The following is a 19542-nucleotide window of genomic DNA, read 5'->3' as shown; positions in this document are numbered from 1 at the left end:
GTTAAAGCACTGCAAGAAGCAATTTTTCCGGAGGCGCTGAAGTTGTCCAAGTTGTTCTATGATATTCAGGACAAGGCTTGAGGTACCTTTGCTGAGGGCCTGTAAGGCAGACCTGCAGTCGCTGAAGATGGTGATACCACTAAGCTGCTCCGAAGGTTCAAGATTGATGTACGTTTCGATAGCCGTAGAAATGGCTATCAATTCTGCTGTAAAATTAGATGCGATTTTTCCAGCACCAGTTGCGAATTCTCGTCTTTGATCATCAGGAAGGAGCAGTACCACTCCCGCACCTCCGTTGGTGAAGGTGGAGTCAGAAGATCCATCAGTAAAAGCCCTGACATGATTGAGGCCAGATAGAGAGTCGATAGTTTTCATCCCAATTTCCTTGAGTTTATTCGCTTGATCTTTTTTCGAGCAGGGCTCGATGAGTTCTAGACAGATTGTCGTATTCTCTGGAACAACTCCAATAGCGAGAGTTTCGTTTCTGAAAAGTAAGTCCTCGGGTTTAAGGTGAATTTTTTCTCTGATGGCCCTGTCGAACAGAAGGGGAGATGACCTTTTGAGTCTAGATTTTTTATTCCAGTTTATAATAGTACGATGTGAAATGTGCCCCTCGTCAAGATTATGGGCGTTATTTGTAAATATAACAGTTAACATTTGTCTCCTTTCTTCCAGAGGGACCAAACCGCATTCCTCTTGAATTCTTAAGTTGTTTGTTGATGAGACAGCACCAGACATTATTTTTGCAGCTTTCGCTTGTACTTTATCGAGTCTCTCTCTTGAAGGAGAGGAGGAGTGTGACCATACAGGTGTGGCATATTCCATTATTGGTCTTTAAGAGTTGTGTAAGTAGTTTTCAGTGTTTTTGGTGCAGCACCCCATTTTGTGCCACAAAGCCTCCTAAGGATGTTGAGCTTTTTTAGTGCTCTATTAGAACACTCTTGAATGTGGTGGTGAATGTGGCGGCTATTATAAATTCCATTTATTGTAATAAAAAAATTTTTAATAACTATTTAGCATTTTTTATTATTCATTAAAAAAAAAATTGTGGGGAATACAAATTTTTATGCATGCAATTCATTTTACACTGTTTATTTTTAAATGACAAAATACAAAATTTGTACGAAATCAATCGCATAGTTCTTTAGAAATAAAGTCTTAAAAATACAGCTACAATCGAACTTTTATAGCTCTGAGGATAAACGTTGTTCAAAATTGTAATTTAAAAACGGTGTAAAAAATTTTATACCAAAAAATTCTAAATTTTATCGACCCCAACAAAATAAATAAAATAAACAACTAAAATAGCAAGAAAAAGCAGTGCACAGAATTGTTCAACCAACCAACTTTAAAATAATTTTTAAAAAAAATTGCAAGGTAAGCAAAAAATTATAGATATAAGCACATTTTACAATACATAAAAAAATTTCTACTTATTAAAAAAAAATTACAAAATAAAAAATAAAAGGGCATTTGTCAAAAAAAAACCGGCGAAATATGCCTTTTCTCTGCGCACCTTCCCATTACACACTACCTTTCTCTTCTGGCTTTTGATGTAAGCTTAGATCACTAGTGACACTCATCTATGTGGCCTAATAAGTTTTATTAGATAACTCCGAATTTTAAATTTTGGCAACGTATTCGAAAATTGATTCGAATTAATGTAGAATTCAATGTAACCAGGACACAATATGTTTCTAAGAAAGTAAAGCCCCGAACAAACGGAATCGAAGAAGTATTTTTCATACATGTAAAATTTTTAAAACATCGAATCTATTAACATTTTCCCCCCCTTCATATTTACTGTTTCAAACAAGACCGTGAATAAAATACAAAATCAAAATCTCTACGTTTTCATGCAAGCAGGACACAGAAAAAGTTGGTGAGAAAAAGCATTGAGTAATCAAATTACTATTTTTTAATTAAATCGGTTAGTCTAAACTTGAAAAAAAACTTTTTTTCACCAATTTTAATATTTTAATTTATTTATTTTTTTCATTTCAGAAGAAGCCATGACTATGCATTAAAATTTTACAAATATGCATTCTTATAAAAGGATTGATCGAATTAAAATTTCTTAAAAATATTTTACCTTGCATTTTGCAAAGAGAAGTTTAAAGCCTCCAAATCCATTTTCGTTGACTTTAACAAGAATAAAAGCATTTTGAAAAATCTATATTAGATATACCTCATACTTTTATAGATATACTCAATATATTCTATATCAATCAATTCTATATAGATATATTCAATATAGATATACCTCAACTTTTTTAAACATAGCTTTAATATATATAGCATTAACTATTCAAAAATACAATATGCATAGTTTGAATAAATGATTTTGAGTTGCAATGAAAATTTAAACTAAAATTTTTCGAAAAAAAAAATCTAAAGAAGCTCTAAGGATAGTATGCTATTTTTTTTAAAGCTATAATAAAAAAGATAATTTAATTTTCCTTTTATTTGTAAAATGTTTCGCTATAGAATGATAACTCCACGAATAAAAGTTAATCAAGAAGAAAAAAGGAAAAAAATTAAGGATAGAAAGAGCTCACTGTTAGATACAAAGAGTGATACGAGCAAATTCAAAAGAAAATTTATTTTACTTTCACTAATAAGATAGTAGCCTCAACTCCGTCATTAGAAACAGCTCATCAATTAGTGATTCATACACACACAACAGAGCTTATCAATGAGTCCATTCAAATGGAACAAATAAGTTCGGCTATTAGAGCGTCAAATTAAAGGTACTTACTGGCGACTTCCTTCAACAATTCCATCACATGTGGATGTTCGTTTTTCTCCGCCAAGTCCATCGCAGTTAATCCCGTACTATCTTTAGCAAGTATGTCAGCATCATATTCTAAAAGCAACTTACAAATGTCGCGATGACCATTTTCAGCTGCTATATGCAACGCTGTCTGAAATAGAAAAAAATTTTAATTTTAATTGTAAAACGATTAGATCATAATTATTTTGTCAAAATTACTGATTATATATAAAAAGGAAATATTTATGGCAAAAAAAGTATAATGTGTTGTTTTCGAATATTAGAATTAAAAAATAAATAACTCTGCATTTACAATAGGTTTCAAAGCTAACTCTCAGAAATAATACTCTCACTTAGGACAATTCAGCAAACCTTAAGCTGCATTTCGTTAATTTTGAGATCCCTTTCGTCTCAAAATCATGTGATTTGTGACAAAACTTTAACTCTCAAATGTGACGAAAATGTTTACTCTATTCGGAATCTCATCGCAGTCCATTATGGGAGAGCGTTAACTATGAGAGTGTGACGAAATATTTCTTTACTTTTGACGAAATTCATTTCTTCGAAGAAGCGAGAATAGTTATTTCGTTACTTTGACGAAATGTTCGTTCGAATCATAAACCAGGAAACGGTTTCGTCACTTTTCGTGAACTTTGAGGTTAAGTGGTATGAAGCAAAAAATTGCTAAGGCCGAGAGTTCGTGGTTCGAATCACAGGGACAGCCAATTTTTAAAAATTATACTTAAGAAAAATACATTTTTCTAAAACTTATTTTACAATACTGTAAAGAGAATAAAATATTCCTTTACTGATTTTATTTATTATTTCTAATGCTTTCACATGAATGAACTAATCCTTTGAAATAATTAGACGTTCGTGGAATAACAAAGAATAACATATAAACTTTGTCGATGTTGTTCGAGAATTAGCTTTGCTTAAAAAAAAAATAATTATAACTGCAAATAAAATTTGTTTTTTTATCATTGTGTCACAAACTATTAACATTAAACTAAACTACACATTTCAAAAATTCTACCTGAACGTTGCAGTCACACTTACATAAATGATTGATAAGGACAACAAAATCAGAACACAGCATTTTAAACAATGCTCCGAAAATAAAATGAACAAAAGGAAAAAAAGTCCAATCGTTTAAAAGAAAACAACTGAGGTCCTCAGAAAAAAAAAAAACAGCAAATCCTAATCAACCTCGAATTTCATAATGAATGTATCACAAGACAAAAAAATGAATAAATAAATAATAAAATATAAATAATAATAATAATAATTACGTTTAATTTTGGATAAATTTCGTAAAAAGAATATGAATATTTTGAGCATCTCGCTTTATTTAAAACTTCAACATATGAAATGTAGAAGGTAGGAAAATATTGTCATACCTTTATCTCACATAAGTACAGACACTCATCCGACATTTATCTCAAAATTTGAGTACCGTTTCTAAACAGTTATTATATCAAAATTTGAGTACCGTTTTTATACCGTTATTATCTCAAAATTCGAGTACCGTGCCTCCATCAACCCCTTCGTTTGCAAAGCAGTAAAAAATAGTATTGGGTAAAATGCAAGTATTTATTTTTGAAACTAAGAGGTAAAATTTACATTTCTGAAAACAAATTTTTCATTAAAGTGAGCAAAATAGTTCCTTCGGTTGCATTCAGAATTAAATCATTATCTATTTGCAAAGCATTATCTATATTGCGCAATGGCAACGTATGGCCCATAATTCACGCCATGAGTCTGACTCATATGACATTCATATTTCGCCCATATTTCACATCACGTGTGACTCGTTTTTGTAGACAGAGGAAATTAATTAAATGAAAACAACATTAGATGGTTGAATAAATGTCTAATGAAATGTTTTAATAACTTTAAATACCTTGTACTGTTCTTTAACTCCACAAGCTATGTTTGGGTCAGCTAAAAAAAAAATTTAAAATAAAATATTACTAATATGAAAAATAAATAATACATTGATAATTAAAAAAAAGTTATCTATTTTATTTAATGAAAAAAAAAACATAATGCAACTATTTTAGAAATATATATGTATATAAAAATTGAAAAAAATACAATAAAAAATTAGATAATTGTCTCAAAAATCAAATATTTCTTAAAAAAGTCCTCCCACACAAAATAATCTTAATTATTAATATATTTTCCTTCCATGAATCCGAAGAATCTTTAAAATTGATTTGAATAGATAGCTGAAATAATCTTGATTATCAAAATCTATGCTAAAACACTTGTCATGACATTATTAGTTAAATAACAATTACACACTATTAAATAATAATTACACCAAGTATTATCATTAACATCATATAATTAATGCTAAAAAATGTTTTACATACATTGTATAAAATTTAAAGTATACAAAGTATAAAATTTAAAGTAAAGAAAGAAATTTTAAAAGCAATCTTTTTTTAAAAGTGTATTATATAACTTATTCATTATCAAGGAATACGAATAAAAAACAACTTTGTTACTAACATCATAATAGCAAAAACAACATATGCCGTTCTAAGAACAGAAATTCGGTTTTGATATCATATATGTTTAATTTAGTGAAAACAGTTGATTTTTAAAATCAGCATGAAATTAATTTTGAATGATTTATGAACAATGAAAATAAAAAATTATTGAGTAAAAAAAAAAAAGCATCTAGAAAATCTTAGAGAAGAATTAGTCAGAAAACGTAAAAGTTAATACAAAACTGAAATATTTATTCACACAGATGTAAAATATAATCATAAATCGAGCGGGAAATTAAAAAAAGAATAATACTACTCTAATTATATTTTTGAAACATAATAACTTTTCTAATTAAAAAATTCAATTAATCTATTTAAACTATCACAATTTAGTACCTTTATTGTTTATTATAATCATTAATTAAAACTTTAAAATCGTAGTTTGTTCAATTTGAGTCGTTACGCTATTTTAATTACGTTATGTACATTACCTTAGAAACATAATCAATTTAAACTATAAAAAATTATGACCTTTATTTCCTTGTTTCAGTTAATAAAAATTTTGAAATGATGTTCCATTTAATTTGAACCATTACGCTTATGTTACGTACGAAATGTTAGAAACATAATCAATTTTCCAATTAACCATTCCATTAGTCGATTTAAACTATAAAAATAAGTAACTTTATTTAATTGTTTGTTATATTGTCCCACTTAATTAAAATTTTAAAATGATACTTCGTTTAATTTGAACCGTTACATTATTTTGGTTATGTTACGTATTTTACCTTAGAAACATAATAGATTTAAAGTATAAACCTTCGTTAACTTTATTTTATTGTTTGTTATTGTCAAAGTTGATAAAATTTTTAAAATGTTAACCATTTAATTTGAATCGTTACGTTGCGCTACGTACGTTGCGCTACGTCAGAAACATTATTCCTTTTGTAATTAACTATTCAAATTAAAATAATCGATTCTAGCTATAAAAATTAAATAACATTATTTTATTGTTTGTTCCATTGTCACAGTTAATTAAAATTTTTTAAGTTGCAAAACAGTTATAAGCTAGAAAAAAATTACAAATGCAAAGGATACACAATTTATTGCGAATGTTTATATAATCATACACAGGTAGGATGTAAGTTTTTTTTTTCTTTCGCGTGTAACAATAGAATATTGTTATTCTACTTTCTCGCATCCTTTCACTCATACACTATTCATCCATTCATTCTTCTTTTTTTTTAAAAGAAAAAAAAACTGTACCTGTTTTACATTTGAGATCCGTTAAAGACAAATTTTAAATTAGTATTTGAGAATGCTAAGGTAATATAATATAGGAAATTCTATTGACATCAATGGCAACGGACCATCAAGTTCTAGAGCAAATATCGTTTTCAACTAGGATGTTAAAATTGTATTCTACGTTATGTAGTTATGCTAGTTATTCGTAGAATTTAGAAAGCCGTGCATAAATCCAACATCAGATTTTTCGATTCACATTAATATTAAAATCAGTTATCAAAATCATTCAGTTATGCTAGTTATCTGCAAAATTTGAGCAATGTCGGGCTTATGAATTCATGTTTGGCAGAAAAATCTTATTCTCTATATTATTCAGGTTCGTTGGATATCGGCGAAATTTAAAAAGCTTTGAATAAATCAAATATCGGATTTTCCACATTGATATTAAAATCGTTATCATTATTGCTCAGCAGTACTAATTATTCGGAAAATTCAAAAACTCTTGTAAAAATTCAATAATGAGATTTATTGTTTAACACACATTTTCACATTGAAATTAAAATAATAATCACAGTTATTAGGCTCCAATAGTTGTTCGCAGAATTTAAAAACTTAAGAACAAATCCAATATCGGATTTTTAGGTTCACATTTTCCCCATTGATTATCCCTAAGAATTTTACCTTGGCTCCAGTTTGGCTCAAAATTGGCTTAATATAGGTCCTATAAGAATATGCACCGATGTACCAATAATGGGTTGTCAAAATTTAAGATTAATCTTAGAATGGCTTTTAATATTGGGCAATACAATTCTATACAGGACCGATATTGGTTGAAAAATGGCTGTAAAATATCGAGTGAAATAGACAATTCTAAATAAGGCCGATATTGGCTGAATAATCGATATAAAATATTAGGTTAATCTAAAAGTTCTACATAGGGCCAATATCGGAAACATCGGCATTTTTTACCCTTATTGGGTCAAGATTAATGAATATTGGTCTAAGCAATTTTGCTGCAAGGAATTCTACATTTATAAGTTAGACATCCGTAAAATTTAAAAAATTTTCAACAAATCAAATATCGGATTTCCTTTTAATATATTTACATTTATATTAGAATCGTATTATATGTCATTCAGATAAATCTCTCTGCAAAATTTTAAAAACTTTTGCTTCGGACTAACTTTTAGGAAATATTTATATAAGGTGGGAACAAGTTAACAGCTACCGATAAAAGTGATTGATTTGTTCCTCATAAACACAAAGCAATATTGAAAGAAAATGTTTACTAAAAATTCATAAGATTGTTGCAAAATATGTAAAGATATTTTCGTTTTGTCATCATTATTTCAAATAAGGTACTTCCATTTTCGGAAAATGTAAAAGTTCGTGTAAAAATTTGATTTTAGCTGCTTTTCTCCAGACCATTCAAATTTGTAAGACAAAAATATTTTATTTAGTTTAAAGAGCAAGTTAGACATATGCAACGATTCGAGAATATAATTAGTCATAACTTAGTGTTCTCTCTGCACATAAAAGGAAAAAAAAAAATCGTAAGAATCGCATCTGTTTTTGGTGTTTAACTTAACGTTGCATTTTGCTTTGTTGCTCATAAGAACTTGAAATTACTAAGGTGAGTAGAACAGTGTACAGGGATTACGATGAAATAAAAAAAATTTTACAATTTGAGAATTATTACCAGTTTAACTTGATGGGAAAATGACAAAACGAACGGCTCTACAATCAGCAGAAATAGATAAACGAACTTTATAAGTGTGTGCAAAATTTTTTCAAGTTCTCGAGATAATGGAAATAAGCAAAAGTGAAATCAATATTAAGGGGTTCAATTTTTGGACCGCTCTTCTGGCCAAACTATTGGGACTATATTTCCCAGATTTCCGGAATCTGAATCCATCATAAATATGGTACTTTATTCAGAGAAAGTAAGGTTTTTTTTTCTGATTTCGTAACTCAAAATATCGTCTGCACTAATTAATTAGCATATTTGAGATCCACCCCACTCCCCGGAATCTTTAAGTCCTAAAACGTGAAGATCCGATACTTAGATCAAAAATTATTCAGGGTGTTCCATTTTTTTTTTTAGGTACTGTACATTTTAAAACCAGAATGTTCAATGTTTTAGTGGGAAATTTTACTAGAAATACATTGATGAATTTGAAGCAGTTACGCGGGTTGGCTAACGGAAAGTCATAGTTGAACATCAAAACGTGAACAAAATGAATTTTTACATTTGATAATCCTTAATTGTTATAGAAAATGAGAAAAGGTCACGGGGGCTCAGGGGGTAGAGCATACATCCCCTAATGAGGTAACCCAGGTTTGAATACCAGCGGAGGCTGCTTTATACGAATTCTGCTTTCGACTCGCCCTGACCACAGTCCTAACGTATAATATCCTCACTGATAGACGGATCATGGGTTAGAATCCCCTTCCCATAGGGATAACAAAGGGTGGTTATTATGGTTTCATTCACCATGCGACGCAAATGCGGGTTCATTCCATCAAAAAGTCCTCTACAAAGACAAGTTTGTCCCAATGTTTGATTCAGGAGTTCCCTTGTCTTCTGGATCGGGTTCAACAATACAAGGCAACGGAATTGAACATTAGCAGTCGTAAACGAAGAATTGGATCGGTTGTTCAACGACGGTTATAAAATATCCTTTCCCTCAAGTTACATTGTTGCGAGGTCATCATCGTCATCATAGTTAGCCAGACAGCCCAACATGAGCCATTGCCTTCCTCTGAAGATTTCTACATGACGAATTCCGATTTATCTTTGCGAGTTAAGTAAAGGATAATTGAAAAAAAAGTTTAAAAAATTCTCACTAAGACCATTAAGATATTTCTAACGAAACAATAGAATTCACAACGAATTTGCAAGAATATAAAACATTTTAAATTAAACAAACAAAATAACGACACTCATTATGAATTTCTGGAAAATTTAAGCAACTTTTCTTTTTTAAATATTTATTCTTGGTAACACGAAATTCTTAGACATAGTGGAATTTCCTTATCCGATTTCTGCAAATTTTCCTTCAACCTGATGAGCGATATTGGATAAATTCTCTAAGAGATGTGGAATTCTTTTTTATTCCAATCATCGTAATCATCAATTTTCGATGAAATCTTTTCACAAATCCTACTTTTATCGTGTACAAGCTTCATGTTATCGAGACACATGACTAATTTTTGTTATTTAAGATTAGACATGGTTCAAGGAACTTAACTAGTCTAAGAACGGAAACTGCAAATTTAGGGAAACAGCTAAACCGACCGGTAAGAAACTCCGGGCAATTTGCATTTTTATTGAGCTAGGTCTTCCCACAAACCGCATGTAGAATCTTTTTTCGAAATTAGATGGATCTAAAGAAAAACATTGCGTAATCGCGTACCCACGTCTGTTCGCCTACTTAGAATAGGCGAACGACCTTCCATTACAACCGAGTTTACACATTTTAAAGCATCTCAAATTAAAAAAAAAAAATTTAAATATTTCTTCTAAAAAAATTTATAACAGCTAGATTTTTCAACAAAAATTAAGCACCTTTTAAGTACTTTTTTAAGCACTCAAAAAATATTTTTACTCACTTTCCAAAAAAAAAAATCATAATTATAATCTGCGCAGTACTAAAAATTATTTTTTTCGATCGTTTAAAGTTCTTAATTTATAAACATAAAAGCTATAAAATTCAAAAGCATTTTCAAAAACTTTACCTAATCATGATATAATAAATAGCTTCTGATAAATATTGAAGAGGAAGTTGTGAAAATTATGTATTTTTTGTAATTTAGAACGACAATCGATGTGGCAAAGAAAAAATCTATTTTGAAAAGATAGAAAATTAAGCACTTTTTATTTTTACAAACCTAGAAGAAAAAAAGCACCTTTAAGGGCTTTTAAAAAACGTAAATCAAAAATAAGCACCTTTAAGCACTTTTTAAAAACGCTACGCACCCTGTATAAAAGCATGTATCAGTTTGCATTTTTTTAACACATCGCACCGTTTTTAAATTGTCATTGTCCTTAATTATAAATATGCAATGAATAAATCTAAACACCGTAGAGGAAGCATAAATAATGGTATGGAAATGTACAACATCATTATACAATCGATTCTTGTATCTTATTTGTGTTTCTTTATTACGTTGTTTAGCATTAGTCATACGTAACAAAAAGTATACGATACCTTCATTTGGACTAATACGTAGTAAATAAATTCATATCAGAATTAAATTGTTATATCATTTATTTTATAACCGGTGTCGAACAGTTTACGGCCTTCATATTAAACTGCGTAGTATTGTAATTTTAAACCCAATCCAGGGGAAAAGGGAACTCCCGTATCAAGTATTACAAACAATTTGCCTCCGTGGAGTACTTTATGATGATCCCACATTTAATGAACCCGAATATCATGAACCCGATATGAACTATCCAGCATTTGTGTTACACGGAGAGGAAAATCACGAAAACTTTCTCCGATTACCCTTTCGCAAGGGGACTTAAACCCATGATCCGTCAAACAGCTGATGATATTTTAAGTAGCAACTGTGGTTAGTGCTTGCCGGATGCGGAATTCGCGTCGACCAGCCGTCGTTGGGATTCGAACCCAGGACACCTCATTGGGAGTCGAGAGCTCTATACTCTGAACCAACACGGCTCTATTTAAGTCATTTTATTTAATATTATAACCGATTTTGAACAGCCGACCCAATTTCGGGAACCCAATTCAGAAGAAAAGGTAACTCCTGGATGAGGTATTGAGAGAAATTTGCCATCGTGGAGAACTGTTTAAATAGAACTATCCCGCATGGAGAGGAAAACTGCGAAAACCTCCCACGGTTAGCTTGACTACAGGGGGACTTTATAACATGATCCACTGAGAATATTTTACGTCAGCACAGTGGTCAGAGCAAGTCGAATGCGGAATTTGTATCGACCAGAGCTGGGATTCGAACCCGGTTCACCTCATTGAGAGGCGGATGCTCTATCTCTTTATTTAAGTCATGGACTGAAAACACAAATTTTAAGATATTCGTAGATGTCATTCAAAATCACTTAACATTAGAATATAATACGCCGTATTATCAGTCTTTAATACGTCTTGTTAGAATCCTAGTCAAAAAATTACGCACAATGTCAATGAAATATTTAAGCCGGGATCTAAATCTGACGAATAGCTCATGAGTCAGATAGGAATAAAAATATAAAAACTTGTTTGATTGCAGAAAGAAACTTAGAGGAGGTGAAAGTCAAATATATAAGAGAAAAAAACATAAGTTTCATCGTGCAATCAAATGACGTTAAGTTAAATTTACTAATTTTAGTATCCTTATACTTTAGTACTCAAGTATCTAAGAATAACTTTAGATTAACCAAAATTAACTTTATCTAAGTTGCATAGAAAATGAAAAAAGGTTGTAGAGCAGAATGGCACTTATATAATTGATTAAATATAACCAAAATTTAAATGCGCTTCTTTTCAATTATTCTTCAAAATCAGCACGAACTTTCCCAACAACCTAATAATATGAAAACTAATAGAGATATATTTCCCCCTCTATTATTGTATATTAGATATACTTAATTCTTAATGAAGTTTGCGAACTATCATAATCATTGGTCCCCAACAGGTAGAAGATTACTGGTTACAGTTTTGTATGAAAATACTTTTAAGTCTTCATGACGTAAAGTTAAATTTACTAATTTCAGTATCCTTATAGAACTCAAGTATCTAAGAATAACTTTAGATTAACCAAAATTAACTTTATCTAAGTTGCATAGAAAATGAAAAAATTTCTGACCTTGTGTGAAAAGTCCTCCATGTACTTAATTAAGCTAATTCATGCTGGTTAATATTTTTTCAATGACTAATAATAAAAAAAAAGGAACCCGTATCACAATTAGCGGTCAAAGTATTTGCTCTGTTTCTCTTGATTGGTGTAAAATAACTGAGCCTGTTCTTTAACGTAGCCAATTTTGTACCTCACAGAGTTTGTAAACTATGTAAGGAAATGGAAACATCCGTTGTTTTTTAAAAGAAAATATAGCAACGAATGCCAGCATGATTAGATGTAGCGTGTTCGTAAATTCGTCTTCATTCATCTGCATCGATGAATACCGAGGAAGCGAGTAATTTTAGTAGAATAAATACATAAGGTTTAAAAAAAAACTAAAGCAACTGAATAACACGAATAAATCAATGAAACTGGGTTAAACACTACACTTGGATGGCTTCTTCCTAGTTATTTAATTTCTTAACGTTATTTGGAGAGGAAAAAAAACTTGTGTTTTTCTCAAATAACATTTAAAACTTAATTACGAAAGGTAAAATAAATCAGAAAACTATTTTTATTTCTCTGANTTTTATGTAGTACTACATATTAGTTTTAATATGTAGTATTTCAAACATGCTAAATTCCTCTATTTTAAAACATATTGTTTACCAACTAAAAAAATAAACAATTTTAAATTAAAAAAAAAATTAACAAATATTGTTCGTAAATTTAATTCCTTTTAAAAATCTATAGTGGAAAATATATAGGAGGAACGAATTTCTAAGGAAACAAAATGAATTTTTTACATTTATATATTTGGATTTGATTTATATCTAATTAAAATTTAAAAATAAAATTTTCTAAATCATGCATTTTAATAGCTAAAATGCATTCAAATTTGTTAAAATCATTGCATTTTTATGGCCAAAATGATCTGTCCAACTATCACATATTAACAACTACCTTACTTTGCCTTAAAAAATTAAAAATGTAAACACATTTAATAAAACGCTTCTTAACTTTTACATTTATGAAATTTTATATGTTTAGTACTTGGTTTAAAATTAAAAAATAAAATCAAACATTTTAATTACTAAAATGCGCCCAAATTGTTAAAATCATTGCATTTTTATTGCCAGAATGATCTGTTCAACGATCACATATTAATCTCTGCCTTACTTTGAATTAAAAAAAGTCTAAAAATGTAAACACACTTAACGCAATGCTTCTTAACTTTGACATTTATAAATTTGGTATGTTTAATGCTTGTTTTAAAATTTAAAAAAAAAAATTTATAAAGTTCACCACATTTCTTTTTAATTACAAATACGATCTGCGCAAAGAAGCTTATTAAAATACCACCTTACTTTGTGATAAAATTTTACAAAAATAAATGCACACAGAAAGTAATGTTTTGGATCTTATACATCAATAAGCTTTGATTTAATTTATAACTGTAAGATTAAAAAATTAAATTTTCTAAATTATCTCTGACAATCATGAAAAAACCACCTAATTTACCGTTAAAATTTCAAAAAATAATATAGACACACTGAATATAACATTTCGAATCGTTTACACCTATAAATTTAAAAATTTTCAATTGTCTCATCAGGGCCACCCATAAATGGTGTCTCCTTTTTTTTCAATATTTTGACCCCTTCCTCATTTTTGTCACAAAATGTCACACTTCACATACTCACTACCTCCTCTTGTCAAAAGTCAAACTATATAACATAAACATACAATACTTGCAGTAAACAGAGCTTTATGTTACAATACTACTTAATTATTTCAAATTATATTTTATAGCTTTAACTATACTTTTGTATGCATGACAACAATAAGTATTATTTTTACAGTGAGCACACAAACACAAAAAAAGGGAAGGAAAAAAAAAACGAATCACCCTGAATAAAATGTTCTCATACTAGGAAGACTCCATGAAATGTGCTAATTAATTGAAGCAAACGATATCTGATATTTTAAGTTACGAAATCTAACACGAAAACTTACTTTCTCTAAATGTGCAAATTAATTGAAGCAAACGATATCCGAAATTTTAAGTTACGAAATCTAACACGAAAACTTACTTTCTCTAAATGTGCTAATTAATTGAAACAAACGATATCCGATATTTTAAGTTACGAAATCTAACACGATAACTTACTTTTCTAAATTCGCAAATTAATTGAAGCAAACGATATCCGATATTTTAAGTTACGAAATCTAACACAAAACTTACTTTCTCTAAATAAACATATATTTTTTACGGATTTAGATTCCTGACCCTCAAAATATATGGGGTAGTGGCAATACCAATAGTTTAGTCAAAAAGATACCAATGGCTCCAATAGTTTAGTCAAAAGAGCGGTCCCCTTACTATTTATTAGTTCCCCTTATTAGTTTTGGGCCCCTTACTATTAATTTGACTTTTTTGCGTAGTTCGATATATCAGGAGAATTTTTCAAGCGAATCAAAACATTTTTACACAGAATTAAAAAAAAAATTTTATCCAAAGACAACTCCATGAAAAAAATGATTTGAATAATTATTTATTTTTATTTTACCTAATGATAGTCGAAAAAATTTTGAATTGTTAGGTATACAAATTTTTATTTCATTTTAAATATTAATTTTATAAGGCTAAATCCTGAGAATCAAATTTTACCATCAAGATTTAGTCCTACTACGTTAAAATCCGATCTAGATTTGAAGTTATTCAAGGTGTTTCTTTTTTTTTTTTTTTCTTATTACGCATTATACATATTTTCAAAAAAAAAAAAAAATTATAATTTACAGATTGTAGATGTTTTTATTTTAACCAAAATAAGCGATGATACACTTGTTACCCCCCTTCCCCTTCTTAGCATGATATTTATGAATGGCCCCTTTGCATGTAACGAATAATATAATCTGCTCAGTAATGTTTCCTCTCGCTCATTCACGCCCCCCCCTACATTTCCTTATCATCATCATCAATGGCTCGACAGCCTAGAGTGGGCCTTGGCCTTCCCAAGAAGTTTTTCCAAGCTAAATTTTTTTTCCTAGTGTTTCTAATTACGTGGCGTGCAGAGAGCTTACCATTTAAGCAATGCAACCAGACCCCATCCTAAGGCGTGCATCTAATCGACGTCTTAAAACATTAAAACTTTTACATTTATTACTATTGCTTTGATTATGAAATTCAAATTTTTTAACAAGTAAATACTTGGCTAAAAGAAAACATTTCATGAAGAAATAAACTTTAAAAAAAATTAATTTTGATGTTTTAGGATGATTAAATAAAGCGAAATAATATATAGAGAGAAAGTTAAGAAAATAAAGAGACGAAGGGTGGAGGTCATTTAGGATTGTCACTTACATTAAAAAGACACTTGGCGATTTAAAAGCATCCGGGAATCGTTTTTATGTCGTTGTAAGCATTGCTGTAACGCCAGAGGGCGCCGCTTTGAAAAACTTTAGTTATATTCAAATAAATTTATTTGTTGTTAGCTAATTTGCGGTATCTTTGTAGTTTAGTTTCTCGCGATTTTCAACCTCTCAAAATGCTTTACGATCCTAAGTTCTCATACTCTTAATACCTTTTATCAGCCCTCTGAGTTTGTGCAACAAATTTTGGAACACCCTGTATATTAATATCTGCTTACTTTTACATAAAATATGGGTTCAGTTCTTTGTAAATTATATATTTTCCAATTTTTTACAATGAAATAGAGTATTTTAGTGATTAAACTTCTCAATTCAAGGGCATCTAATAAAGGAGTTGGATCCTGGTATCCGAACACACCTTCATATCACCAATTATAACGACACCTATTACTGAATCTTGTTTTTAATGCATACGTCAGTTTAATAAAATTTTTAAAAAATGACAGCAAGCAAAGCCGACAAAGTCGGAACATTCTTTTCCTTGAAAAAAAATGCGTTCTTTTATTGAATTGAATTACCTGATTACGCTAAGGAGATAAATAAAATCATTATCTAAAATAATCTATTAAATTATTATTGTGTCCACAAATCAAACTACCCTTGATCTATACGCCAATTCTAGATTAGGAATAGCTAATAATGTTATCAATTAAGAATTATCCTTATCATTCATGCAAACTCCATTAAAACATTTTTTATTGTAATTCCAAATAGTATAACTATAATACTATTTAACCTCTTAGCTGCTTATTCAGGGGTGCAAAATATATTGCGATTTAAGGCTGTTATACAATTATTTTTAAAATCTAATTTGATTATAATCTTACTTCAACAAGCCCAGAATCATTTACGCGTTAAAGGATAAGAATGAGAGATGCATATAGGGCCAAAATTAGAAAATTTTATTACTAGCTAGAGGCCAGTAATAGCGCTTTTAAAAGTGGCCACTTTTTTCAAAAATTGAAAATTCTATGCTATTAAAAAAAAAAAAAAAACTAATGACATCATCAATGTAAAGCATTTTACTGACCACAGTGCTGACGTAAAATCGTGACGGATCGTGGGTTAGAATCCCCTTGCGTAAGGCTTATTGGGGAAGGTTTTCGTGGTTTAATTCTCCAAATAACGCAAATGCTGGTTAGTTCCACCCAGAAATCCTCCACGAAGGCTAGTTTGTCCCAATGCTTGATCCAGATGTTCCCTTTTCTTCTGGGTTGGGCTCACAATTACAAGGCTACAGAGTTGAACATTGATAGTCGTAAACTCATAATTGGCTCGGCTGTTCAAAGCCAGTTATGAAATCTAAAACTAAACTAAACTCAATGGCGCGACAGCCCATAGAAGGCCAAGGCCTACTGTGCCTATCTCAGTTTTCTTGAGCTTGGGCTCTGGGGTATGAGCAGATTTCCCGGTTGGGTGGTCAGCCGAAAGCGGAACCCCCAGTGTTTAGTCCCCAAGTAGTTACCCCAAGTTGGTACTCATTTTATGGACCCACTGAAAGGTTGAAAGACTGAGTCAACCTTGCCCAGACCGAGGATCGAACCCAGGACTGAGAGTGCGAGGCGCTACCACTCAGCCTCTGGTAAGTATAAAAATAAAATCTAAGGCATATATTTTTAAGCATTTCTTAAAATATGATAAACATTTCCAAAATGAAGAAAAGTTTTCCTGGTCTCTTCAAGAAGGCATATGTAAAATGAAAACACTGTATATATAATGTTTTCAACTAACAAAATTTAGGATGCAAATTTTTGAACAACTAAAGCATTATAAAATTTATGTTAATTAACAAATCTTAAATTTATTCGTTACAAAATAAATCTGAAAGAATTGTAATCGTAATAATTAAACTATATTAATTAGATTGCTTTTAATTATTATCGACCATCAATTTTTAAAAAAAATAGTAACGTAAAATTAACTTGAACTTGAATGAAATGGTTAATAACAATTCGAAATTTTTTACCATCGTAAAATAACTTGAATGTTACGGGATGGTAACAACTTTATCGTGTAATAAATAATAAGGGAAATTAAAGTTAAAAACTTGTGTTTTGGGGGCACATGGGGTGGTTTTTAACAAACAAATTTTTAATCGCCATTTCTTATATCTAGTCGCCCTGTGGCGACCGTTAATTTTGCCAAACATTAGTGAATCAACAAAAATCAGCAACACTTCAATGAAATATTTATTAAAATTTGGACAAAACAGTACGCATGTGACAGCCAATCACCTCCCCCAATTATAACCTTAACCATACATAACCTTATGCTACTTATCAACCCGGTAACAGAATTTTCATAGTCAATATGCAGCACAATCCTCATTAATTTAAATTTGTCGGCTTCCCTAAAAATAAACTCAATATAACATGGGTACATCAAAATTATGCGTAATCATAACAATTAAAAACGAACTAAACAAAATTAAGACAGACAAAGGGTGAATAAAAATTACACACTAAAGAATATTGTTAAAAATTTGTAACTTTATTTAAAAATGGAATGGTTCGTACAATGTGCATAGACAAGCAAATTTAAAATTATAAAATTTTTCTCGTATTTAAATTTTTTTTGTTTTTCAAAATTCTAGTAAATTAAAGAATGTTATTTGGAATTTTTGAAAGGAGGAAATGTTATTTGGAATTTTCATTATTTTATTTTTTGAATTTTTTGGAATTTTGCTAAGGACTTGAAACAAATAGTAATAGAGTAAAAAGGAAATAAAAAAATAATTTCTCTGCTTCTCCTCTCAGTTATACAAAAAGATTTTTTTTCTTAATTTTTTTAAAAAAACTCTGAGATGAAAATAAATCTACAGATGTTCTGATAATATGCAGCGCCCGCTGCCGGACTGGATAATTTCTGAAACCAGTCTCGCCAATCAATAAAAAATTCATAATTCTTAAAAAATATGAGGTTGTTATCAACGAAGCGAAGCCCTTTAACAAACTATCAAGAACGCTAGTCGATACTTAAACCGATTCATTTTACATCGATATATTTCTTTTTAAAAATTAAAACCTGTGCTTTTATTCAAAATTACTATTGAAAGAGTTGTGGGACACCTTGCATAAAAATATCACCAATGCCAAATTAAGTATTGATTGATACCTCTGAAGCCTAAAAAGCTATTATAAAAAACACAGTTCTTTTTTAATCGCCAAAAAATAAGAATAATTTCTTTTAGCCTTAGTTGAATCTTACTATAGCTTTGTTCCCATTTCTTTATAACAACTTATCGATTTAATTTTATCGCGTTAACCAGAACTGGAACTTAGAATAACTAACAAACAACTATATCATTTAGGTAACTAACTACGTATGAATGAATTGTAAAATATTAACTTTCATCACCATAGGAACAAATGTTTTGAAAAAAAAAAGACACTGTCGATTCTAAGCTCTGGCATACAGTCAACGATTTCAACGCATGAGGAACTGAGGTCAGCATTCCCTTTGTGAAGGAAGGTTCGTTAAGATACGAAGCTTTCTTTAAGTGAATAAACTTTAACACACTAGTCAATTTTTTATGCATATATACCAGGGGTGGGCAAGCTCCTTAATAGTCGAGCCATTTTTCAAAATTTGAAATTTTTCTCGAGCCGCAATTAAATACGTATTTGAAAGGTATGCAAAAAAGGTATTAAATTTTTTTTTACATAAATTATATTTATTGAAAATATATAAGTAAAAGTACAAAATTGGTGTATTGAATTCAAATATTAAAAATTAAACACATTTATTTTACTTCTCTTGATAATTCTTTAAAATTTGGTGAATAATTGGTGA

The 19542-nt window shown here is 29.9% G+C and overlaps 1 protein-coding gene across 3 annotated transcripts in view; it reads right to left on the bottom strand.

Annotated features, from left to right (window-relative positions):
• LOC107452951 (Leucine-rich repeat kinase) overlaps positions 1 to 19542 on the bottom strand; it is a 106841-nt gene that overhangs the window by 77944 nt on the left and 9355 nt on the right. For all 3 annotated transcript variants that reach the window (XM_043049649.2, XM_071185065.1, XM_043049650.2), the window contains exons 4-5: positions 4677 to 4717; positions 2759 to 2924 (exon numbers count right to left, since the gene is read on the bottom strand). In XM_043049649.2, coding sequence (XP_042905583.1) covers positions 2759 to 2924; positions 4677 to 4717 — 207 coding nt within the window. The remainder of the gene's footprint in view (positions 1 to 2758; positions 2925 to 4676; positions 4718 to 19542) is intronic.

The sequence above is a fragment of the Parasteatoda tepidariorum genome, chromosome 9 (genome assembly GCF_043381705.1).
Source record: "Parasteatoda tepidariorum isolate YZ-2023 chromosome 9, CAS_Ptep_4.0, whole genome shotgun sequence".
Classification (NCBI taxonomy): Eukaryota; Metazoa; Arthropoda; class Arachnida; order Araneae; family Theridiidae; genus Parasteatoda; species Parasteatoda tepidariorum.
Note: the sequence above shows the minus strand (reverse complement) of the source record. Positions and strands in the feature narration are given on the sequence as shown.